The 26,733-nt window shown below is 40.0% G+C and overlaps 1 protein-coding gene across 4 annotated transcripts in view; it reads left to right on the top strand.

Annotated features, from left to right (window-relative positions):
- Ercc8 (ERCC excision repair 8, CSA ubiquitin ligase complex subunit) overlaps window positions 1–26,733 on the top strand; it is a 38,270-nt gene that overhangs the window by 3,813 nt on the left and 7,724 nt on the right. For 2 of the 4 annotated variants that reach the window (XM_057790167.1, XM_057790169.1), the window contains exons 3-10: window positions 6,167–6,268; window positions 10,735–10,858; window positions 13,840–13,921; window positions 15,707–15,775; window positions 18,235–18,301; window positions 20,564–20,664; window positions 21,668–21,792; window positions 26,116–26,313. In XM_057790167.1, coding sequence (XP_057646150.1) covers window positions 6,167–6,268; window positions 10,735–10,858; window positions 13,840–13,921; window positions 15,707–15,775; window positions 18,235–18,301; window positions 20,564–20,664; window positions 21,668–21,792; window positions 26,116–26,313 — 868 coding nt within the window. The remainder of the gene's footprint in view (window positions 1–6,166; window positions 6,269–10,734; window positions 10,859–13,839; window positions 13,922–15,706; window positions 15,776–18,234; window positions 18,302–20,563; window positions 20,665–21,667; window positions 21,793–26,115; window positions 26,314–26,733) is intronic. The other 2 variants (XM_057790171.1, XM_057790170.1) reach the window with 1 other exon arrangement.

Here is a 26,733-nt window from a genome sequence, read left to right as displayed (position 1 = left end):
CATAGTTGTTTGATAGGAATGATCGTGTTTAGCTTATTTGTCGTAAGAATTTGAGAAAATCTACTGAAAGCAGCTTCACGTGCATGTTGAATTGTTTCAGCTCATTGTCTACACCGTAGCTGAACGTGTTCCCCTAGTCACAACTTGTCGTCACACCACACTACTCATATAGGAGGGTTTGGGGGAGAATGCCGCTCTCCAGCAGAATATATGATTTGTATGCACAAGGATCTGGGTTTATTCTGGAGCAGAAGGGGGAGGAGAAAAGAATGGCAGTAAGGAAGGTGAACTCAGAGCCCTTCATGAGGGCTGAGGCTGTAGTTCAGTAATAGACCCTCATCTAGCATGCACAAGGACCTGGACTCAAACCCCACACTACAGGAAATAGAACAAATCATTCTTTGTGTGCTCTACAATTAGACCTTGTATATTTAAAAATAAAAGCTACAGAAAATAGTTTCTAGTGCTATCGTCTGTTCAGCAGTCACCCTAGAGTTTTGTTTTAGTAAAGTATTGTCCTTCGCTTTAACGTAAGTCAGGATAGGCCTGGCAGACTCGCGCTTTCTACTTTTATCTCTGCCTTAATAATAGTGTGTAAGAAATGTGTGGAGAACAGAGTTCTCCATTTAGCACGTGGCTAAATTTAAAAGATGGTACAAAATAATTCTTTCCTTTTCCCTAGCTTTTTAAGACAAAACATAGTTTTTCCTGTTCAAAGACAGTTGTGGGGCTCTCATTTATGGAAATAGGCGCTGATCCAAGGAATAAAGGACAGCTGATTTCTTTTGGTCGTTGGTGCCAGTGGGGAGAAAATATACTAGTGTTCCAGCCCAGCTGTTTGGCATAGTGTAACCTGTTAGCAGAGTCAGTCTGAACTGGTGAATTACAGTTTACATATGTGTGGAGTATGTTTGAGGAATACAGGCTGAAGAGCATTTCCACGGGGCAGTCGAAGTCTGAAGCACTCAGCACAGTAGCACTCCCTTTAATACATGGTAAAAGATACAATGGTTTATTTCTTTGTTTGCTAAGACATATTCAGCCTACTCAGGAGCAAGAAGAAATCAAGATGAAAGTATATGTCAAATCGAAAACCAAGTGTTTTATTTCCTTAACAAAAATCAGTATACATGTAAGTTGTTCAAAATTATATTACTATTTATCATCTACTATGAACACTGTAGCAGAAGCACTAAAAACCACAGTCACAACCAGAATGCATGGATCTGGTAGACCAGTCTGCAGTTCTACAATTAGGTGTGATTTTAAGAAGACTACCCATACACTGCATTTTTAGTAGGTTCAACTACAGAGAATACATTTGCATACCACCTATGAAGATTAAATTTTGTATATCTTATAAATTCTAGTTTGTTCACGTTTTGTAAGTTTTCTCCTTTAATATAAAAATAATGCCCTACCTCTTTAATATTGTTGGCTGAGGTTTCTGTCCCACCCAGTCCCACAGCCGTTCAGTCCCAAAGAAACACACAGAGGTCTACATTACTCATAAACTGATTGGCCTATTAGCTCAGGCTTCTTATTAACTCTTGTAACTTATATTAGCCCATAATTCTTGTCTCTGTTAACCACATGTCTTGGTGCCTTTTTTGGCAAGACAGTCAACTCTTGCTTCCTCTGTGTCTGAATGATGACTGTAGACTGACATTTCCTCTTCCCAGAGTTCTCCTGTTCTCATTGCCCCACCTATAGTTCCTGCCTGGTTGCCCCACCTATACTTCCTGCCTGGCTACTGACTAATCAGCGTTTTATTAAAATACAATTGACAGTTTACAGACCATTGTCCCACAGCATAAAATGGTCATGATTAGCAGAATTCTAGCCTCATAGTTAAATAATGTTAGTGTCAGATCCTAAACAGAAAGTCATTTAACTTCAAGAAAGCATGTCACACCCCAGTTACAGGCGAGGCTGGAATGAGCTCAGTGTGGCCCCTGTAATCATTCCTAGGAGCTAAAAGGTCAACGCTCCATGCAGAACAGAGCCCCATACTGAAGAATAGACCCCAGTTTAAGCAGTGTGGTGCTAGAGACACGGGGGAAAGGACAGCTCACCTAAAAGTTTAAGACATGAACAGAACCAGAAAAATTCTAATTAAAAACTTTTATATTTTTAAGTATCTTTCAAAAGGAAAGAAAATATATTTTAGAATGAGGATTTTTCTGAGAATAAAAGTTTAAATGTTATTCTAAATCTATGTTAATCTAAATTCTAAAATATAAATTCTAAACCTAAACTCTAACTCCATTCTGAAAGAATAGGAATATATGCAAAAATAGAATATGAGATGTAAGAGCTAAGAGAGTAAGGAGAACTGACAGCCACTGTGATGACTTCATGCCTTACAGGTTATGTCATAAAATATAAGAATGCTAATGTGATATTGCAAAACTAATGAAAAGTCAGTTTGTTGTCATGTATGTGTGGTACACATTTATGTGTGCATTTACATGTGTGCAGCTCCTGAGGCATCTGAACTTTGGTCATTATGTACCAACTCATCCATCTCTTGCCTACTCCCAAAACATGGAATCCATGAAAGAATAAATTCAAATTTAAAAATCTCAGAAGTGAGGTTATAAACACATGGAAAAGTAGAAATAAAAGAAAAATATTTCAGAAATGAGACAAAGCATAAAGAACACAAGCAAATCACCACAGATGTAATTCCTTAGAAATAGGAGGCAAAAGCATAGAGAACTTAAGATTAGAAAGGAAGGGATGAAGGACCAGGCTGTAGCTCAGTAGCAGAGTGCTTGCCTCTCATGTGTGAGGCTATAGGTTCAATCCCAGCACTAACCCCTCCTCCAAAAAGGAAAAGAACAAAGATGTGAAAGAAGCTGGACAAACAGAATAACCCAAGAAGACCCAGACTACATATGACAGGAGTTGACACAGAAAACCAACGCAAGCAAGCAAAATAACCTTGAGACTATAATAAAATAAACCTTTTTACTTTGAGTAAAATCCACAACTACAGCCAGGCATGGGGGCAAACACTTTAAATCTTGGCACTTGGGAGTCAGAGGCAGATGGGTCTCTGTGAGTTCAAGGCATGCATGGTCTACAGATCTACAACTGTGTGTAAGGGAAAGGGTCACACTGTCAGTGTGTGTGTAAGGGAAAGGGTTACATGCCAGTGTGTGTGTGTAAGGAAAGGGTCACACTATCAGTGTGTGTGTAAGGGAAAGGGTCACACTGTCAGTGTGTGTGTGAGGGAAAGGGTCACACTGTCACTATGTATAAGGGAAAGGGTCACACCGTCAGTGTGTGTGTAAGGAAAGGGTCACACCGTCAGTGTGTGTGTAAGGAAAGGGTCACACCGTCAGTGTGTGTGTAAGGAAAGGGTCACACTGTCAGTGTGCGTGTAAGGGAAAGAGTCACAAAAAGCCCAAAGGAAGACTATTTTTTTTCTTTAATCTAAAATACTCTGAGATTAAGCCTTTTCCATCTACTCAAAGTGGTTTTCAAGGCCAGTAGTGTACAGGAACTCTTGGAGCACTGCAGTCCTTAGCCCTTCTTTGCCTTTTGCTGGCTTGAAATCAGATAGCTGAATAACCAGGACAGAACTATAAGGGTTGACCATGACCAGTACTTCTGGAAAGTAGCAATACTTTATGTAAATGTATAAATTTGTAGATCTAGATATTGATTTGACTGCTGGTATCACATCACAATAAAGAAACTAGTTTTAAGTAAAGGTTATTTTAATTCAGTCTAAAAGTCTAAACTGGAAATTGCAGAGCAAATGACCTGGGTGTTAGCCCAGAAGATAAATCAGAGATGGAACAGGTCAAGGGAGCAAAGAAGCACAGAGTGGATGAAGGTCTATGTTCACTTAAAACAATTCATGATACACTTTGGAGTAATGAATTATGCAGTGTCCAGGAAAGGAAGCTGGCGATATTAATGAGTAGCTGAAGGTAAAGAAGGGTGTGGTGCTGCGAAAAGGGCCTTGTGGATGCCTGAAGAACCCTTGATGACATAGATGTGCCTGTTTTTAATTGGGCAACTGTGCTTTGTGTAGTAGTGGGATAAAATTTGGAATATCTAAGATTTTAGTTAAATTTGATCCAAAGGAGATTATTCTTCAAAAATACTTTCATCTCATAAAAAATATTTTTAAATGGTACCCTGATTGAAGTAGAAAGATAGAAATATTGAAAATATTGAATGTGAAATACTGTGTATTCCAATATATGGGAAAAAAAAAATCAAAGTTCTCGCTTTTGTAGGCATTGTTCTGAATTTAGTGCACTGTTCACCACCTACTGTTATTTTCTTTCTTTTTTTTTATTTTTTTTTTTTTGATTTTACGAGACAGTGTTTCTCCGTAGCTTTTGGTTCCTGTCCTGGAACTAGCTCTTGTAGACCAGGCTGGCCTCGAACTCACAAAGATCCACCTGCCTCTGTCTCCCGAGTGCTGGGATTAAAGGTGTGCGCCACCACCGCCCGGCAAATATGGCTGCCAGGGAAGTTAAATGTTACAGCTTCAAATTCTAAGATTATTTTCAGATAATGTTATGGAAAAAAACCAGAATCATAATTAGAAAGTAAATAGTCAGCCAGACAGTAGTGGCACACGCCTTTAATCCCAGCACTCGGGAAGCAGAAGCAGGCAGGACAGGCTCCAAAGCTATAGAGAAACCCTGTCTCAAAAAACCAAACCAAACAAAAAAAAAGAAGAAGAGGAGGAGGAGGAGGAGAGAAGAAGAAGAAGAAGAAGAAGAAGAAGAAGAAGAAGAAGAAGAAGAAGAAGAAGAAGAAGAAGAAGAAGAAGAAGAAGAGAAAAAGAAGAAGAGAAAAAGAAGAAGAGAAAAAGAAGAGGAGGAGGAGGCAGCAAACAGTCTAGTAGCAGTAGCTAGTAAACAAGCTAGTAGCAGTCGGGGTCCTGGGTAGAGTTAAAAACCAAGAATGTTTTACAAGTTAATGTTGTAAGTTAGTTGAATTGATATAAAGAATTTTCTGTTGTCGAGCATGTACTTACATGTTACTTTTACTATTTAGAAATCATTTTTCAAAGCTTTTCTAATCAAATAATTGACAGTCTCTACCAATGTAATAGACTAGTTTGAAGAACAGCTTTTTCCTTTTAGCACCCTTCGCTATTAAAAGTAAGATTGAGTAGTCAGGTGTGGTGGCTCACGACGTTAATCTCAGCACTCAGGGTGCAGAGGCTGGTGAATCTCTGAGTTTCGGAACAGCCTGGTTTACAGAGTGAGTTCCAAGACAGCCAGGGCTACACAGAGAACCCCCCTCCCCCCCAAAAAAAAGTAAGACTGAATGCGTGGTCCTTAGACTTCTCTTCTCTCTCCCATCTCCCTTCCATATGTACGTCAGCAACATATTTCTTCCTTCGGTCACTAGACTGAGTACAGATCGCAAACTTCCCACACCTTGCTGCCTACTTTCTCTTCTGCCTTCAGGTACCAGTTTTAATACGATATAACCAAGGATGCTATCCTTGAAGCTTCAAGCTAAAATAAAAAGAGTGTCCATTGCCATTGCCACAGTGATTCCCATTAGTACATAGAGTTTGAGTTTGTGAGGCGGTTACAAGGTCTTTCCTGCTAGACTGGCCTTCCAGGTGGTCGGTGTGCCTGTGTCGTTCCCAGTTATTAGCACAGTGCCTTATGCTCTGTAGGCACTCGGGACAAATGAAGTGAATGAATATGATTATGAAGGAAAGGAAGCCTGCTTCCATTTACTGCCACGTCAGCTTTGTTATTTAGAGGAGAACGCCCCCCCCCATTGTTGCTATTCTTACAAATGTTGAAAGGTTGAGATAGGTGATATAACTTTCCCAGGAACAGGTAACTACTGTTTTCATTTCGTACATATTTAAGAAGACATGTAAAATGATACTGTAATATTTTACTTTCTTAAGTGTCTTTTCCATCTTATTTCTACCATCTTTTCTTTTTTGCAGTTGTTGCGGTAAACTTAAAATGATCAAAGATTGAGGTTTTCTGTATCTGTTCTGTTGTAAATATTAAGAAATTTCAGTTTATTAAAGTCTGTTAGAATTAACTGTACTTATTATCTTAATACTTTGGGGTGTATATAGGCCAATGTTTGCCAATATGAAATCACCATCAATAGGGGGACTTCTTACAGTGATTAATGTGACTTTTTCCATTGTCAGCATGTTATCGGGTGGTTCAGATGGTGTGATTGTACTCTATGACCTTGAGAACGCCAGCAGACAACCCTATTACACATGTAAAGCAGTGTGTTCCGTTGGCAGGTGTGTATTTGAAAGTGTAACTCATAAATATGTAAACAGTTCAGTATTGTTTGCATCAAATGCAAAACATGAAAATAGCGGTCATATGCATGACAGAAGCGGCTTTTTCAATTGACCAAGCATTCCCTTGATGTTTTTTTAAAAAACAATTAAAATTTGATAGATTTTTTTTGTCATATGATTTCCTCCAAACAGTTTTTGTATCAGCTCTCAAATGAAATTCTAAAAAGACTTTTGTGTCTTTTTTGTTCTGCACCTACAGAGCATACCTCAGTGGCTATGGTTTTAATACCACTCAGTATAAGCTTCAGTTATGAATATTTCACTAATTATAAATGCAAACCAAATTTTCAACTCATGCTGAAGGGGAATAGATTAAAAACATGATGTAATAAGTGTATAGGCAGTCCTCTCAACACACACGCACGCACACATGTGTGCCCTTCTTTCTTGTCTGTCTACTCACTCAAAATGTTCAGCTTGAACTGGGTGGTCGTGGTGCATTCCTTTAATCCCAGCACTAAAGAGGCATAGGCAGGTGGATTTCCACCCTGGTCTACAGAGTGAGTTCCAGGACAACTCCAAGGCTACATAGAGAAACTGTCTCAAAAAAACAAGACAAAACACAACAAATAAAAATGCTCAACTTAAAACAGACCTGTCTGTCCTGACTTCCTTAGCTGCGTGGCTGCTCCTTCGTGCCGGTCGTTTACAGCTCTTTTGCCATTTTTCTGACCTGTTAAGTCAGCTTTGCCTTAGAGACTAGTTGCCAAGGGGTGCTCTCACAAGAAGCTCAGAGAACTCAGCAGCCACCCTTCTGTAGATATTCCCAAAGCATTGGAAAGGCCCTGAGGTCATGGTCCCGAAGATTTATAATTGTGTGTCTACAGTGTTGATTCACTTTAGAAACACAATTCTTGACAATCTTTCTGAGACTCAGCTTGTTTTGTTTTAGAGGTAATATTATTTGCTCCCTCCTTCTTACCAGGTCTCTGTGAATATTATTGTTAAAGCATGTTGAAAGCTGTTAAGAAAAAAAAACTGTTGTGTAAATGGAAAGGAATATAGCTAGCTAAAGAAAAAGTCCAGGGTCAGCTAGGTGGCTCAGTGAGTTCTGTCCCAGACACCCACACAGTAGGAGAGAAGTGGCCGTTGACTCCAGGTCCATTTAGCAAACAACAGTAGTAGGCAAGTTGCTGCAGAGCCTGTGAACTCCCCAGCGTGGGCTGTTGGCCACATTTACAGTACCAGCACTGTTAGTGTTCAGGCACCTACTGGCCTCTCCTTGGGGTCCTGACAGGATACATCATCAGCTGCAGCCATTAAGGACACCTCCTGTGCACATTCGCCACATTTCCTTTTAAAAGGTGGGTCTTGCCCACCTCCCTTGTCTGTCTGACTCTCTGTCTCCTGCCACTCTTATCCCCAGGGACTAGTCTCCGCCCCTTTCTCTATCCCTTTTTCTGTCCCTTCTCTCTCCTCTTTCAGTAACCCCCCATGTGACCCCTGTTGAATGGCATGACTGTCCCTCCCTGCCGTTTTTTTTACATTTTAACAAGCACTTAAGTCCTTTCTGTGGAGCAGACCTCAAATCCAATCTTGACACTGATCACTACCTTGCCTGGCAGGTTGGAATTGTAGGATGCAGGGTCCATTTCTGGGTGGTACCACTGAGGAGACTTCTCTCCTAGTGGCTTGCATAACACCTCCCCACCAATAAAAGCTAGCCCGCTGGGAGGAGGGTTGTGGGTCAGTTCCAGCTTGATTTCCCCATGGCCTACCATACAAGGTGTATGGTGTCTTCAGCATTCTTGTCTTACCATCTCCATCTAGTTAATGTTGCGCAGCCAAGATCAGTAACAATAGTACACAGTATAGGACCTGCTCTTTAAGAGGATTGAGCCATTTACACACTTCCCCTCAGCCTTAATCAGAAGACAAAAATTAAATTCTCAAGTGCTGGCCTCAGAGATCTGTCTGCTTCTGCCTCCTGAGTACTGGGATTAAAGTTGTATACCACCACACCCAGATTTAATTTAATAATTTTAAAATCTAATGTTACCCGAGATTAAAATTTTACACATTAAGTTTATTAAATAGTGAAATAGATATATTTTATACATCCGATATATATATGTGTGTGTGTATATATATATATATATGCTAGATAGTGTTACTCTGTGAAGAACTATGATTTGATGAGGTTTTTGGTGTGTAATATAAATAAATATTTAGTGTGTCTGTATTTTATTTTATTATGACTTTTATTCCTGAGTTCAAACTCTAAAATGGCTATTTACAGTATCATTTTAAAATATAATTTCAGAAAATTTATTGTAGTATTACTATTTAGTAAATACTGTACTAAATAATTATTAGAAATACTATACTAAATAATTGCTATTTTGTATAGTATTGTGGCATAGACTACTTTGTAATATTTATTCTTGATATACTTAATTTGTTTGTTCTTGGGCATTAAAAAGATTCTACTACCAAAGTCTTACTAAATGTACATGGGAATAATGTCATATATAAGAGAATGATACAATATCATATCCTGTTTTAAAATTTAAATTTAAAATGTAAATGAGCTTTTGTTTGTATTTCTACAATAAGAACAGGTTTTATTTAAAACAACTCACCAAAATCAAGATTCTTAGAGGATATCAAAGTTGATTCTGTTTATTTTAAATAGAAACTTATTATTCAAATGATGATTTATATCATGAAATTGTGGAGAAAATTAGAGAATCAAATTTACCAAAAGGAAGGAAGGAAGGAAGGAAGGAAGGAAGGAAGGAAGGAAGGAAGGAAGGAAGGAAGGAAGGAGAAAGAAAGGCTAAAGCCGGGAACACAGCCAAGGTCACACTACAGAAATAATTCCGTTAACTTTGGTACGTGTGACCAGTGTAGGCCAACTCTACAGCCCTGACTAATAGCTAACTCTCCTGGGGATTTCCATTCAGACCTGGACGATGAGAGTTCCAAGCAGATCAGTAAAGCTAAGTGCGCAGCTTTGGTGCCAAGGAAGAGGAAAAGACAATGATTAGAGTCCCTTGATTTCTATGGCAGAAAGTAGGTACATGCTCGCAACAAGGCAGAGAGAGGTTCCTTGTGACTAGGAAGAGTTTGAATCCTTAGCAGAAGAGAAAGGCACCTGAGTACTGCTGCCCCCACATTTGACTGTCCAACGTCTGTATGTGCCTCCTCCGTAGCCTTTAAAAACACGGTTCTGGCATAACCTAATGATGTATCTACAATATCAGAATTATGCAAATTGTGGGCTCAAGTATATAGTTAACCCATACAAAATGATGGAGAAAGCAGGAAAGTTAGTGACTACTTACACACACATGCACACATACAGAAACATGGGTGGTCATACAGACCATATGTTACATACATCTGTCTCGAGGCCAGAGCAGGCCTTTAGGACCTTGCCTCTATTTAGCACTACAGATGCCCAGAGACTTAGACATTCACTCTTAGAAATTAGAGCCCAAAATGGTCCTGTTTGCACAGGGTTACATAATGTTCTATACACTTGTTTGTTTTATTGGAAATTTCTCCCATATACACACATAGCAAGAATATAATAACCTATCTTCTCATCACCCAACCTTCACAACTATCAATCATAAGCAATTTGTTTCATATCTACTACATATTCAAACAGTTTCAGGATTATTTTTAAGTAAATCCCAGATAACATTATTGCATCAATAACTACTTGTTTGTGTCACTGAAATGAAGACCTTTTTTGTAAATATAACCCTAGTACCACTATTTCACGTGTACAGTAATCCCTGGAATCAAAGATCTGGTATTCAGATTGCCTTCATTGTCTCAAAAGTATCACAGTGCCAGTTTGTTTAAGATTGAGTAAGATGGCGTACATACTGTACTGACGACTGGCTCAGAGAACACAGCAGGACAGCCTTTCACAAGGCGATACTCGTCATTTCATGGCGGGTCACATGAAACTAGTAGGTCCATCGACACCCACCAGTTTGCATTCTTCTGTGCCAGAGTAAGTTTCTAGGTAAACAGTAGTGTGTGGATTCCCATGGCAGTGTGTGAAGCATTCCAAAGTTCTAATAATGATAGTTGAGAAAAGAAAAGCAAAAAGATGTATTTTTCCAGTTAGGAAAACCCCTATCACCTGCAAGGTGAAAGAAGTTTGCTATAGTTGTCCAACACCCCCACCCCCCAACTGTATACAGTACGGGAATGAGTAATACATGATGAACCTTAGGAGAGTGCAGGCCCCCGACGTCTCACTGTGGAAACTTGATCTGAAGATGCCTAGACATTCTCTCTCCCCTTCTTAACAGCTAGAACAGGTTGTGTGATGTGAGTGTAGTGATCCGTATCTCCCTACCCATGCCTGCTACTTTTTCATGATAATACATTTGAAACCCACCCAAGTCAGCAGTCTCTAAATTTCGATTGCTGTTTTGTAGAAGCCATCCCGATGTTCACAAATACAGCGTGGAGACTGTTCAGTGGTACCCTCATGACACAGGCATGTTCACTTCCAGCTCATTCGATAAAACTCTGAAAGTGTGGGATACAAATACATTGCAGGTAAGTACATTAAAACCTTTCCAAATGCTATGTAGGATAATGGAAAATTGAATCCTCAACCATATTGGTGTGGTTTCTTGATAAGACGTTCTGTGTGTCAGATATAAAAGTAGTATAGTTAAGGAGAACTAGTGTTTGGGCTTATATCCTGGTTAACTAACTTCTGCTGGTTAACACTATGACAGTGGGAAAATGCCAGAGCACCCTGCATTGTTCCTTTGTCTGTAAATGAGGACCAAGATGGCACCTTCTAGAATGGTTTTGAGGGTTAAATGAGCCAACATACATAAAATACCTAGCACAGGGCCTCACATGTAACCAGCATTCAAAACCTTAGCAAATATTTTTATTATTTGAAAACTTCAAGCTAAGGAATAGAATTAGACTTTTCCCTTCTTTATCTAAAACCTTGCAGGAAAAGAAAGTTTTCATAATATAGCTTAGTAAAAATAGATAGAGATGAGAATTATATAATTAATGAAATTTAATTTATAGTACTACTTATCCTCAGCTTTATATCTACCTGCCTGTAAAACCTCTTTGTAGAAATGTGACATCATTTTAGAGTTGGCATTTCCTGGGCTAAATACTAAGTTCTGCGTTAGCCAGACCCTGACTCCAAAAAAAAAAAAAAAAAAAACTGAACTAAAATAGATTAAATGCATGTCATGAACTTCCCGTTTTGACTACGGTGGAGTACCTTGTAGCTGAACCAATCCTCCATTGACAAAAGCCAGCAAAGTTCTGTTTAAAGGTTTTGAAAACCTGCTGAGAAATCTAGATTCTGATAGGCTGGTTCTCGGAGAAAAGAAAGGTTTGTAAATGTAAATTGGACTTTATAAATGCTTCACGCTTATGTTTTTATGTATAGCAGGAGACTGAGAAGGAAGGCGTTGGAGAGTTTTTAAGAGACAGAGCAGCAACTGGTCATGTGGCATATGCCTAGAAGTCTAGCATTTGGGAGGCTAAGGCGGGAAAGGCATGAGTTCAAAACCAGCATGGACTATCTTGTGAGTCATGGGGGATAGAGCAAGATCTAGTCTCAGAGCAGCAATAAAAAACCACACACAAGAATGGGTCCCGGGTTCTGGAATGGAAATTGAGTAATTTATTATGTTTGAGGGGTTTGTAGGAAATTCATCTGGAGATAATTCAGGAACTGATCTCTTTGTATCTGATGCGAAAGTAAAATAGAGATTATGAGTCAGTAACATTCAGTTGAAGGGAAGAAGCTTGCATAGAACAAACCCTGAGGGTGATCAGGATTTATAGGACAGAAGTGACAACAAACTCTGCAAAAATAATGAAAAGGAGTAGCCAGAGGGTAAAGGACACATCTATACATCTCGATACTGGGAGCCAGTGAAAAAGACTGTTTCAAGGACAGTGGGGTGATTGGCTGTCTTAAGGAAGCTGACACACCAGATAGGATACCGAGGCTATCAGCGATAGTGAAAAAGTAGTGTGAACAAGAAAAGTGAAACAAACTAGGATTGCAGTGAGTTAAGAAATGGTAAGTGTGACCTGGAGAGATGACTCAGCAGTTAAGAGCCCTGGCTGCTCTCCCATCGGACCTGGGTTCAATTCCAAGCACCTACATGGAGCTCACTACTGTCTATAATTTCAGTTCCAGGGGGGACACCCTCACACAGATATTAATGCTGGCAAAACACCAATACACATAAAACAAGTTATTTTAACAAAAGAAATGGTAAGTAATTAAAGATTGCCAAAATTAATATGAAGAGGAGGAAAGAAAATTGAGAGGTGGTAGGGTATAAGCTTTGTTTATCTTGTCCTGGGATATTAGGATGAAGGGGACTTTATTTCAGTGCCTCTGGGAATGGCCCAGGAGAGATAATCACAGCTAACCTGTAGATTGAGATTGCCGCAGTGTTGAGGGGTCAGAGATTAGTTTATGAAATGGGAGACAGATTGTTTTTCCATGATGGAAATGAAGACGGGAAAGCGTAAGCAAAAGCAGCTGGCTGCGTGAGAGATTGTGTGATTTCTGCTTCAGTGACTTTAATTTTAACTGAACTGTAAGATCTAATCACGTGTTGTGATTGCCGAGGGATGTTTGTGGACAGTGGAGAAAGTTGGAAATGCTGCAGGATATTGCAGACAACTAGTTTATTGAGATGGTGCATTGTAGACTGGCAGACATTACTAAAGCAGTGAATGCAACTAGGAAAAAATGGGCAGGAAAGAACGCTAGGGACTCTGGGGCTTATTCAAAAGTTCTAAAGTAATTGGTGAAGAAAACCAGAAGGATAGATGCTGTGGTTAACGATAACTGCAATTTATCCTTCCAAAGGATTGTGATTAGCATCCTGGAAACTGAGGCCATGTGGTACTGAAAGGCAGATTCCTAGCTAGCTAGAACTTTGATCGAGGTGCTAGCCTGCTGGAGAGGGGTGGTGAGTCCATAGAGATGCTAGCCTGCTGGAGAGGGGTGGTGAGTCCATAGAGATGCTAGCCTGCTGGAGAGGGGTGGTGAGTCCATAGAGATGCTAGCCTGCTGGAGAGGGGTGGTGAGTCCATAGAGATGCTAGCCTGCTGGAGAGGGGTGGTGAGTCCATAGAGATGCTAGCCTGCTGGAGAGGGGTGGTGAGTCCATAGAGATGCTAGCCTGCTGGAGAGGGGTGGTGAGTCCATAGAGATGCTAGCCTGCTGGAGAGGGGTGGTGAGTCCATAGAGATGCTAGCCTGCTGGAGAGGGGTGGTGAGTCCATAGAGATGCTAGCTTGCTGGAGAGGGGTGGTGAGTGACATGCTAGCCTGCTGGAGAGGGGTGATGAGTCCATAGAGATGCTAGCCTGCTGGAGAGGGGCAGTGAACCTCTAGAGGCTTGTCTTTCCTTGATTTCTGGGATTTGTTATGTTTTAGTTGATAAATTGCTGACAGTCAATTAAAAATATGTTTAAAATTTGGGAAAGAGAGTTTGTTATTTTGCACATTTTAAACGTCTCTTGTTTAACAGGTTGCAGATGTGTTTAACTTTGAGGAAACGGTTTATAGCCATCACATGTCTCCAGCAGCCACCAAGCACTGTCTGGTAGCAGGTGCGTACACCATCCTTCTGCCCTTTGCATATGGGAATCTGTCCCCTTTTAGGGTTATGTTTGACAGAAAAACTTTAAGCCAGGGAAAGATTATTTTAAACATTATAAACTAGTGTAAGTCCAGCAATGCTATTATCTGGGGTTCAGACTGTGAGAGTATCGATTCTCTCTCTCCCTTTCTTTTTTCTTTTTCTTTGTTTCTTTCGGTTTGTATGTGTTCCTTGAGGAGTTCTTTTAAGTCACTAAACTTTAAAGTATTTTATATGAACAAAATACGACAATTTGAACTGGTGAGGTAGTTCAGTGGGTAGGGCTGTCGCTGCCACACCTAATACCTAGCATTTGATCCCTGGAACCCACATGGTAGGATAGAGCTGACTACAGCAGGCTATGCTCCATCCTCGGCACACACACACAAAGTAAATGTAATGCTTTTAATTTATAAATTTTCCAGTTCCACACAATCCTAAACTTATTTTTCTTTAACATTGATTGAAAACAGATAAGCATTTATATAATTCTTGTAACAACAACAAATATTAGTGTATAAGGAAGAAAAAATATTAACCTACTATCAGGTATCTGGTCCCCAGGACTCAGTTATTCCTGAGAACTGCATGCGTCTCCTCATAGCTGGACACCAATCAGCTGCTTCATCTATAGGAGAGAGACACTTAACAGATTTGCAAGATCCGTTCATCTGAGTCAGACTTGCTATGAAGCTGTGTCTAGCAACTGGAGGGGTAGTAATAGCATTAGCTTGAGAAAACTGAGCTGTTGAAATTGAATGATTTCCTGTAATAAAGTGGCAAAGAGCTATAAACACACTTAAAGTGCTGCTAGAGATTTCCTGTGATATTTTACTGTGGTTACCTCTCGGTTGTCTGTGAAGTAGCCCAGCAGCCTGTGCAGATCTGTAGCTGTTGTGATGAGAATAGACTGTGTACCACAAGCTGTGCACATCTGTAACTGTTGTGATGAGAATAGACTGTGGACACACACACTGTGGATCTGTAGCTATGGTGATGAGAATAGACTGTGAACACACACTGTGGATCTGTAGCTATGGTGATGAGAATAGACTGTGTACACACACACTGTGGATCTGTAGCTATGGTGATGAGAATAGACTGTGTACACACACACTGTGGATCTGTAGCTATGGTGATGAGAATAGACTGTGTACACACACACTGTGGATCTGTAGCTATGGTGATGAGAATAGACTGTGTACACACACACTGTGGATCTGTAGCTATGGTGATGAGAATAGACTGTGTACACACACACTGTGGATCTGTAGCTATGGTGATGAGAATAGACTGTGTACACACACACTGTGGATCTGTAGCTATGGTGATGAGAATAGACTGTGTACACACACACTGTGGATCTGTAGCTATGGTGATGAGAATAGACTGTGTACACACACACTGTGGATCTGTAGCTATGGTGATGAGAATAGACTGTGAACACACACACTGTGGATCTGTAGCTATGGTGATGAGAATAGACTGTGAACACACACTGTGGATCTGTAGCTGCTGTGATGAGAATAGACTGTGAACACACAGTTCTGCACAAATACAGTGCAAATACAGGAACATTGTTATAGTCGTAAACATTCAAAATGATTTAGAGGTTTGTAAATGTATTGTGACATACATTTTATATTCCTGAGTAGATACAGTGAAAGTGTTGTGATTCTTAATTGTAGTTTGCTAGGATCTTATAATTTATAATAAATACTATATAAAATCTTTTCTTTTTTTTTTTCTTTGACAGTTGGTACTAGAGGACCCAAGGTACAACTTTGTGACTTAAAGTCTGGATCCTGTTCTCACATTCTACAGGGTATTTTTTTTTTAATTGCAACAATTACTACTTTGAGTGAACTATTCAGTAAAAGGAAACATGACTTACGATGTGTTCTTTGTAAATGACATGACTGATGCATTTTGAGCTAGTTGTTAAGTCAGCAAAGAAAGAGAAGTCCTGCTGTGCATTATTCTTGTCCAGCACAACTATTGAGACATCTACATGAACAGTGACTGTAAGGGGAACGCAGAGGATAAGGAGAACAGGAAATCCATCTCAAAGCCATCAGCCGTTTCTACGTTTAAACAGACGAGCATTGGGACTTAGGTCATCCGATGGGTCTTGTGTCTGCTGTCTGATAATGTGACTAATGAGGAAGCTTTGTTCCTAATATTTAAAAGTTTTTTCTCCTCACTACAAATATTTTAGGAAAAGTCTTGAAGGAATACTTTGGGGAAACTATATTAATATAAATGATTTTATTAATTTTTAGCCATATTAGATCATCTAATTCTAAACAACAAATGCTGGAATATAACTCAGAAATATACATATTTTATCAGTTTCTGAAAAATATAATAAATATACCAGAAAAACTTGATGGGATGGGTAGCTATTTTTTTAAGGTTTATTTTATTCTTTTACGTATGAGTGTTTTTCCTGCATGAGTGCATGTGCACCACATGTGTGCCTTGTGCCATTGGAGGTCAAAAGAGGACGTCAGTTCCCCTGAAATTAAAGTTACTGTTTGGAGCTGCAAAAGCAGTAAGGCTCTTAACCACTGAGGCAGTTCTCGAGCCCAATGGGTAGTGATGACATTATCACTAATAATTGCTGTTGATTAAAAAGCTAGGCAGATGAAAATGTCTGATTAGAACAGTTCCATTAGGTAAAACTATTCTTTGAATTTATCATCTGTGTTTTCTAGGAACAAAGCTATTAAGATGCTTTTTTCAATCAAATTTTTCTTTTATAACTTTATAAGAAATTATAAATATTTTATTCTATAAAATGGTTATGTTTTATTACATGCATTTCTATTATAAAGATAGATGACTCCATTATGTAGACTGATTGATATAAATTAGTAATTGTATTTCTTTTTTCAAAACAGAAGCCAGTTCTTTTATATTAAAAGGTCTTGGGTTAAAAACTTCCCACCAGTAGTACATAAAGAAAAGGATAACCAGGCTACAACCCATGACCCCTGAGAAGCTAGGTAGCAGGAAGACCCTAAGAGAGACATTCATGGATGCCCCTGGGAAGAGGAAATAGATAAGATCTCCTGAGTAAATTGGGAGGTGAATGTGAAGGGAAGTGGGGAGGAGAAGATGAGGAAATGGGATGGTTGAGTTGAGGGAAGGACAGAGAGGGAGAGCAATGAAAGAGCTATCTTGATAGAGGGAGCCATTATGGGGTTAGGGAGAAATCTGGTGCTAGGGAAATTCCTGGGGGGGGGGGGATGACCCCAGCTAAGACTCCTGGCAATAGTGGAGAGGTGCCTGAACTGCCCATTTCCTGTAATCACCCTAATAGTCATCACAGAACATTCATCCAATACCTCATAGCAGATGCAGAGATCCACAGCTAAGCACTGGGCCAAGTTCCCAGAGTCCAGTCGAAGAGAGGGAGGAGGGATTATATGAGCAAAAGGGCCAAGATCATGATGGGGAAACCCACAGAGACAGTGGACCCAAGCTCACTGACTCTGAACTGATAGCTGGGGAACCTGCATAGGCCTGAACTAGACCCTCTGAATGTGGGTGACAGTTCTGTGGCTCGGGCAGCCTGTGGGCCCACTGGCAAAGGGACCAGGATTTATCTCTAGTACATGAATTGGCTTTTTGGAGCCCATTCCCTATAGAGGGATACATTGCTCAGTCTTGGTACAGAGGGGAAGGAGGGGCTTCGTTCTGTCTCAACTTGATATGCCAAAATTTGTTGACTCCCCATGGGAGGCCTTACCCTTTCTGAGGAGTGGATGGGGGAATTGAATGGGAAGAAGGTGGGGGAAACAGGAGGAGAGGAGGGACAGGGGAATTGTGGTTGGTATGTAAAATGGAAAAAAAAAAAAAAAACTTTTAAATAAAAAATTAAAAAAAGAAAATGAAATTAAAAATACTTCTCAGCAATCTCACATTAGTATTTAAACATAGATGCTGCAAGTTTAAGAAGTCATCATATATCTTCACTGCTATTTATGCTTGCTGTTTTCTGAGTTAGGCAAAATTATTAGCCCCTTATATTTTATTTTATTTATTTTATTTTTTTATTTATTTTATTTTTTTGGATTTTCGAGACAGGGTTTCTCCGTAGCTTTTGGTTCCTGTCCTGGAACTAGCTCTTGTAGACCAGGCTGGACTCGAACTCACAGAGATCCGCCTGCCTCTGCCTCCCGAGTGCTGGGATTAAAGGCGTGCGCCACCACCGCCCGGCTTTATTTGTTTTTTTAAATATTTTATAAGTGTATAATTTTTATACTCTTGAATTTGCAGGTCACAGACAAGAAATATTGGCAGTTTCCTGGTCACCACGCTATGAGTATATCTTGGCAACAGCCAGGTAAATTGCAATATATTTGGTTTTACTATTAATATTAATAATTAGAAGCATTTTGAAAGATGGTAGTTTTCATAAGATACATATTTTATTGTATATACTTGTTAGTACCTGAAAATGAAATATTGAGTAACAAATTTCAGTTTATATCAGCAAAGATTTCCTTTTGTATGTGTGTGGTACATGTTCAGGTGCACATGCTTGTGTGTGTAAGCCAGGGGTTGACACTAGGTATCTCCCACAGTTGCCTTCCACTGTGTTTATCTTCTTCAGCACACAGCTTAACTTAGCTTTTCAGGGACCCGCACTCATGTCCTCATATGGGTGCTGCAGGGTTTACCTGTTGGCCGCCTGTCCTGTGCCCACTTTTGCATGGTCATTCATCTTGAAGGCTTTCGCCTTTTAGAACAGAGAGAAATCAGGAGAACCTCTGCATAAATCATCTAGCACTGCTAGTAAAACTTGTTATTTTCTACATGGAAGTAAAACACTGCTCGCGTGAGATGACATTTTTTAGTTTTTTTAGCCATAACTTTTGTCCTGATACAAAGTATGCATGTATCCGTTGATTTAGTTTATTAGTATTTAATGGCTACTATCCTGATGGCGGAAGTCACAAAATAATCCCACACTAGTTCAGAATTATGAATAATAAAGGGTTATTTATTTAGGGAAGACTTACAGATCACTCTCCTAGATAACAGCCCTCTGCACAAACACGGAACAGGAACAGAGTCTAGCAGCTGGAAGCCAGGGCCAGAAGCAAGGAAGCAAGAAAGCAAGAGAGTGAGCACATGCTCTACAGCTGCATTTATAGTATAAGAGACCACACCCAAGCGGGCTGGTATCTTAAAGGCTATTGGCTGAAGGAGCAGAATGTGCTCCCATAGCACTACCCAGTCCAAATAGTGTACTAAAGGCACAGGTTGATCATGACGTCAGAAAGACCAGTGCCTACAGAACATTCTGGAGTGCCTTAGTGGCAGTAGACCTTGAGTGACTAATACAGGAAGAGGTCCAGCAGTGTGAGGGTGGGTACTGACGACTGAGGGAGAAATAGTGACGAGTGGACCTTCAGTAACTAGTACAAAAAGAGAGCTGGACTGCTTGCTGGTATGAGGGTGGGGGTTGTCCACTGAAGGGCTGAGATAGTAAAGATACTGAATGATAGGCTGTTGGAGAGGGGCTGGCTACAAGTACATAAGAGCTGGACAGCTGTGCACAGTTCAAGAATGGACTACAGCTATACCACAGTACGGAAATCTAAACATCACATGACACAGACAGTGATTTTTGGTGATTAAAGGGAAGTGCCTCAACATATGAAAGTTGTGGAAGCTCTGCTAAAACAAAGAAAACCACACACACACAAATTGTAGGAGGGATCAGTAACGTGACCTGAGGAGGTAAAAGTACGTGATTTCTGAGGTACTACGATGTCTATACTGTAGCTATCAAAAAACATCTAGGCCTGGCAAGATGGCTTAGTAGTGAGGACACTTGCTGCCAAGGCTGCCAGCCTGACTTCAGTCCCCAGAGCCTGTGTGGTGGGAGGAAAACCAGCTCATACAAGTTGTCCTTTAACCTTTGGCTTGTGTTCATGGACACATGTATGCACACACACATACACACGCATGCATGTAAATAAGTAAAATCAAGTTTTTAAAGAATATTGTTAAGGTCTTTAGGCAGACATGATAAGTGACTGGATCTAGTTGGGAGCTCATTTATTGCTGGGTATTTCTTAGAGGAGAAATTGATACATAATTTGTCTTTGCCTTTGTTGTTTCACATTCTGTTGAAGTGCCCAGTTTCTAGAAGATAGTAAATACAGTTTTCTAGCAAAGACTTATTGGAGCACAAAAAACAACTGGAAAGAGATTGTCCTTATTATATATCTTATTTTGAAATTTTTACTATAAAAAGCAAGATAATAAATGCTTAAACAATGAGATTCTTTAACTGCTTAGTTGTATTGATAACATTTGAGAAATACAGAAAATATGTCATGATTAGTGTGATAGGAGAAAAGCGTAATTCTATCCTTGTGATCTGTAAAGAAAAATTATCTTTCTTTACTATGTTTTCACTATTTTATGGGAATGTTGAGTTTTGAATGTTGAATATTTGTTGAAAATAAGAATACAGTACAATTATAGGAATATATTTGTGACATAGAGTGAAACCTTCATGTTCAGTCTAGCAAAGAGTAGAGTCATTACCCTAGCCACACATGTCAATATAAGAGCTATTTTTTCTCCTCAGTGCTGACAGTAGAGTGAAATTATGGGATGTGAGAAGAGCATCAGGATGTTTGCTCACTCTTGATCAGCATAATGGGAAGAAGTCACAAGCTGTTGAATCAGGTAACAAAGACCACAGTCAATAATACAGTAATGGTGTTATGGTGGCTTTCTAAATTGAAATCAAATAAATATATATTGACAAATTAAAAGTTAATTTTTGTAAATGGTATTCAAAATCAAACATAATTGTGGTTTTCTTTCTCTCAAGATCCAAATAATTATGTAGACTACTTTTGCCTTCAAACTTTCAAACATACAAGCTTCTCATGTGTACCTTGGTTTGCAAATATTTTAGCTCTAAGGCCAACTATGTCAACTCAGCTTTACACAGAAAGCTGAGCGGAGTGATGCAAGAGCGGTGCTCTGTGCTTCTGTGTCACCACAGAGACCACAGGTTGTGCGCGTGCAAGTCGGGTGCGGTCCCTGTGACACTCGGCTCAGTTGTGTTTTACACAGGACTTAGTTCCTGCGAAGCAGTGTCCACCCATTCTCGACCAGAAACACATTAGGATGAGCGTGTGGTCCAACGGGATAGCTGCTTCTCAGTTGGCTTTTTATAAGACTAGAGCAGTTTTTCTTTCTCTGTTAAACTTTCTCTTGATAGAAAACATTAATATTTTTCTCTATTTCTTTTCTCTCTTGATAGTGCTGGAGACTGAACCCAGGCTGGCCTAAAACAAATGGCCCTCCTTCCTTCCTCTGCCTCCCAAGTGCTGGGATTATAGGCATGCCCTGCCATTTTGGATTTTTAATACTTTGTCAAATGATTTCTAATTTAGAGGGAAATATATGAAAGGGTTGAAAAGCATTTAAAGTTTTGATTTTTAATTGAATTAGTACAGTTTGCTTACTGAAAAAAATTATACTTGGCAAATATTTTGCCTATTCTTTTCCTCTATATTCAAGGTTCTTTTAATATAGCCTATCTTGCTTACACAACCTAAAGATTGGTTAATTTTATGCACAATCAACTTATATTTTAGGTAATTCATTAGTTATTCTTTAATGTGTTTAAAATATACTTAACCCAGAAAAAGATAAATTGAATGTGTTTTCATTGCAGCAAACACTGCTCACAATGGGAAAGTTAATGGCTTATGTTTTACAAGTGATGGACTTCACCTGCTCACTGTTGGCACAGACAACCGAATGAGGCTCTGGAATAGCTCCAATGGGGAGAACACGCTGGTGAGAGGCTTTAAAGAACCTGTTCAGTAAATGGTCTGTGATGTACATTTATACACATTGTATTACATTTTCTATAGAGGTGACTTCATTTCTTGTCCTGAGTCACAGCTGTTAATATATTTTGAAAAGATACTTTAGGTATGAACAGCTAATTCTCAGGCTCGCCACCCCACCTGGCACCCCGGCTCATTCCCTCTCTTACTGTGGAGCAGTTGTAGCAGGGGTGAACTTGCGGTGGTGGCGCACTCCTTTAATCCCAGCACTTGGGAGGCAGAGGCAGGCGGATCTCTGTGAGTTCGAGACCAGCCTGGTCTACAAGAGCTAGTTCCAGGACAGGCTCCAAAACCACAGAGAAACCCTGTCTTGAAAAACCAAAAAAAAAAAAAGAAAAAAAAAAAAGATTGAGAACTACTACAGATAAAGTTACCAACAGTCAAATTTTACATTTAAAATTAGTCATATTTTTCCCTTTCCCCATCTTTTCTAGCTAATAAATCTCTTTCAAGTACTGAGGATCACTTTGACTACTGCTAACACTGATGCGATTGTCTCTGTGTGCGACACAATGGGCACAGACTCTGAGGCTTGTTCGTGCCAGGCAGCCTTCTGCCGCTAACTGCTCCCCCCACCATCCCGTATAGTCGTGTGGAGTGGACCTTTAACCTGTCTGAGAGGCTTAGGCAAGATGGAGAGCAGGTAAAGGCTTTCAGTAGAGAAGTGATAGGACCAGACTGGACAGTGTTCTGCAGCGTGTCGGAGTCTAATGTGACGACTGCAAATGGCACTATGCATATGGTCATGGCTGGCACCATTTAGTCCATTTCTGTCTCCTTAAAGGTGGTGGCGCACGCCTTTAATCCCAGCACTTGGGAGGCAGAGGCAGGCGAATCTTTGTGAGTTTCAAGGCCAGCTTGGTCTACAAGAGCTAGTTCCAGGACAGGCCCCAAACTAAAGAGAAACCCTGTCTCAAAAAAAAAAAGATAGTACTTCATCAAAGTAAGTTATTCATAAAGAGTTAAACAAAACTAACTTAGAATCTCTCCTAGAAAGGGGACTTGAAAGGACTTGAGACACTGATTCCAAAAAGTAAACTCCAAGGAGAAATCTTGTCCTCAAATTTGTAAACATCTTGCAGATCAAAAAACAAATTCCACCCCGATTTACTTAATACTCTTTTCAGCTTGTGTGTCATCATTTTGTAAATCATGAATATTGTCTGGCTAAAAACTAATTACAAGTTTAACAATGTAGTGCTGAGCTACCAAATAGCAGGCAGAGTGTAGTAGCAACCCTCTGTTTTCGCCTTACTTGTGTAAATATGTGCAAATACGCATTTCCAATATGTTTAATGATAAACTATATACAAATATTGAGCCTACATATTAAACTTAGTAAAGCTTAATTTCTTATTTTTTAGATAACAATAAATAGAAATAGAATTTTAAAAATTTTCCCCTCACACAATCTTTAATGGATCCTTAATGATCCGTGATGTAATCTTCCCATAGTTTGAAGTCTGGAGACCATGTCTTAAATACAGAGCAAATTCCAGCTGGGCCAGTTCACAAGGAGACATGTTTGGCACAACAAAAGAAGAGAAGAATAGAGAGTGGGAATTGGTGATATGTCCCAGTTACTGGCGCATCCTTCGTGTTGTGTGGTGGCGCAGGGAAGGAACTGAGACTGTTGACACCACTGACTGAGACTGTTAAGCCAGCCACAGTGCTGTCAGTTTCTCCTTGTGTCACTGCTGGCCCCAGTGTGTCTGTCTACCTACACCAATGCCCTGACTGTTCCTCGCTCCTCCCAGTGGGCGTCTTTCTCTGACTCCTCCACGTTTCCGCATTGTTCACACTGACTGCCTTTACCAGTTGTATAAGCCGTGCATTCTTGCCCTTTGGCTCTGCGTTCTGCCACTTCCCATGTCCCCACCTTTAGTGCACTGATCTCCTTAGAGATACAGATCTGCCATACCCACCTGCCCTTCTATTCTGCTGGACCGACTGCAGCCTTCACTTTAGAGTACCCCTCCTGCTGCTACAGCTCAGCTTTCAAGGTTCATCTCAGCCTGTCTTTGAATCTTCTACTCTATCTTAAAAGCTCCCAGAGTACCCTGGGCTTATTTGTCTTGAAGTGTACTATGACCATCACTTCACACGATGAAAGAAAAATGTCATATAACAAAATGTTTCAATGGTTTTATTAACATAGTTTAGATGCAGCCTTTGAGTCTGATGTGTACTAGCCAAGATGCATTGATAAATTACTTACCTTTGCCAGGCGTGATGGCCCTTTTAATCCCAGCACTCGGGAGACAGAGGCAGGCGAAATCTCTGAGTTTGAGGCCAACCTGGTCTACAAAGTGAGTTGCAGGACAGTCAAATATACACAGAGAAACCCTGTCTGGAAAAAACATAAAAAGAAAAAAAGGAAAAGAAATTACTTAGCCTTTCCATGTATTCCCTTCTTCCCTCTTTTCCATGATGTTTCCTGGGTCTTACAGGGGTTGATACAAGTGTCGCATTTGTGTGACTAAGCACGCAACAGTCACTTATTCTCAGCACTTCCGTCAGTTGGGGGTTTTTGTGCTAGCTGCTGCCCACTGCAAAAAGAAGCTTCTCCTGAAGCAGCACTGGTCTATGGGCATAAACATAAATATTTAGAAGACTGTGATACCACGTCCCCTTAGCATTAGTAGTAGGTCCCCTCTAGGAGGTGTGAGTTCCACAGCCATAGCTTTTGACTGGGTTTGCAGTAACAGTGGTCTCAAACCTACTCAGAAAATGGTTGATTCCCCAAAGATCTTTTGTGCCACTATTTCACCCCGTGGCATGTTGGTGTTGCGCTCAGGGTTCATCACTGGGTAATACCATTAATAGCCCTTCTCCCCCATAAGCCTGCACTGCACCTTCCAACACTGAAAGCTCACTAGCATGGGTGGTTTGGGGGTCAGTTATAACTTGGTTTCTCTATGTACTAAATCCACAGTGAATGGCATCTTCAGCAACAGGGTCATACCATGCTGATGGGCAACCAAGAGCAATGGCTGTATCCCTTGTTACCTGAAGGGCCTCTGGGGTCTCACTGACCAGTAACTTGTAGGAAAGTATCCCATGTCTGGCGCTGAGATTTTCACTTAACTGTGTCTTCTGTGAGAAGCATTGTCCACCCATGCATGGTACCTGTGTTCAAACTCCTTTAGGATATCTAAATATCCTATCCTTTAGGATATCTCCATATCAGCCCTATGTTCCTGCCCCTCCCCGTTTATGGTCCATTCTAACTTCCAGAACCATCCCTCCCATTGTCAGATGGTACATACTGGCTCACCAGGTAGAAATGAAGATAGCTCCTCCTAATTAATTAGTCTGAATTAATAAGTCTGAACGTCACTAGCTGGCTACCTTCATTTCCCAGGTGCACTTGTGTATGATGTCATTTGTGTTTTTACAATGACAGTATGGTAAATGGTTTTGTTTCCGTTTAGCATATTAGAGGAATGGAATTTAGAGATGAAATCTGAGTGGCCCCTCTAACATAGATTTCAGAACCCAAGCTCAGTGTTTGATGTACTTCACCACAGCTGCCACAGGGTGGCTAGAGGCACAAACTCCGCTCCGTTTTCACTTGTTTTGCCCTTGTGCTGTATTGAGCCCCCTGGGCATGGTACTCTCTGCTGCCTAATTGTTTCCTTAAGATAAATTCCCAGGAGCAATTACTAGATCAAGAAGTAAGAATATATTTATTGTTCAGCTAGTTTTAATGAAAGTGGAGAGTGTACAGCAGCGTTAATACCACTCATCTGCACACTTAAGATGGTTGTACTGATCAGGCGTGCATTGTGTTGGTTTATTACAGCGCATTCTTAGGAAAAGTTCAGTCCCATTTGTCCCGTTTGAAGGAATAGCCACATTATGACGCCAATTACATGTTCTCCTTACTTTTTACCAATATGAAGGTTTCTTAAAATAGCTCAACCAGAAGCTGGGGATGTAGTAAGGTTAGAGGTCTCACCCAGCATCCATGAGGCCCCTGAGTTTTGTCTTCAGATACCAAAAAGAGAGGGGAAGATTTTTGAAAGTTTGACAGTCAGAAATAATTCAAGTTTGACTTAGTTGACAGATGATAATCTGTCCCTTGTGGGTTTATTCACAATTTCTATTTCTTCAAATGTAAAATGTACATTTGTATCATTGGCCCTTGTTTTTATTAAGATATTAGTTTCTTTAAATTGTAACAAGGGAAGGAAGTGTTTTATTCAGTCTTTGTTGCTTTTTTAACGCAACTTAAAAAATGAGTGACATTATGGTTTGAATTCTGCAGGTGAACTATGGGAAGGTCTGTATTGACAGCAGGAAAGGATTGAAGTTCACTGTCTCCTGGGGCTGCAGCTCAGAGTTTGTTTTTGTTCCATATGGCAGCACCATTGCTGTCTATGCCGTTCACTCGGGAGAGCGGCTGACTGTGCTTAAGGGACATTATAAGAGTGTCGACTGCTGTGTGTTCCAGCCTCATTTCCAGGTAAGAATGATACTTAAGGGAATTAACAACCATTAGACAGCTGGCTTGCCAGACTAGTAGTGTATAAACAGGAAGTTGCGGTTCTATTTTCAAGTGTTATATGCTTTTAATCATTCTGAAGCCAACAATCCACCATTGAGATAGTATTTCTTTAATAGAGATTAATAGAGGCTAATTCTCATATGGCATAGGAAGTGTATATGAATCAATATAATACTGAGCAATTGGTTGGGATATGTTGTCTTTTCATTTGAATATGATCTCCATTTAACCATTTGAAATATAATCAAGTATTTTCTCGTGAATAATCCTTTAGGTAAAATATATATATATGTTCCAAACTATAGTATACCTTGGTTTTGCTATGTGTGCCTATATTGAAATCTAAAATTAATTATTACTTATTTCATTTCTTTATTT

This window comes from Chionomys nivalis, chromosome 15, assembly GCF_950005125.1.
Source record: "Chionomys nivalis chromosome 15, mChiNiv1.1, whole genome shotgun sequence".
Lineage (NCBI taxonomy): Eukaryota > Metazoa > Chordata > Mammalia > Rodentia > Cricetidae > Chionomys > Chionomys nivalis.
Note: the sequence above shows the minus strand (reverse complement) of the source record. Positions and strands in the feature narration are given on the sequence as shown.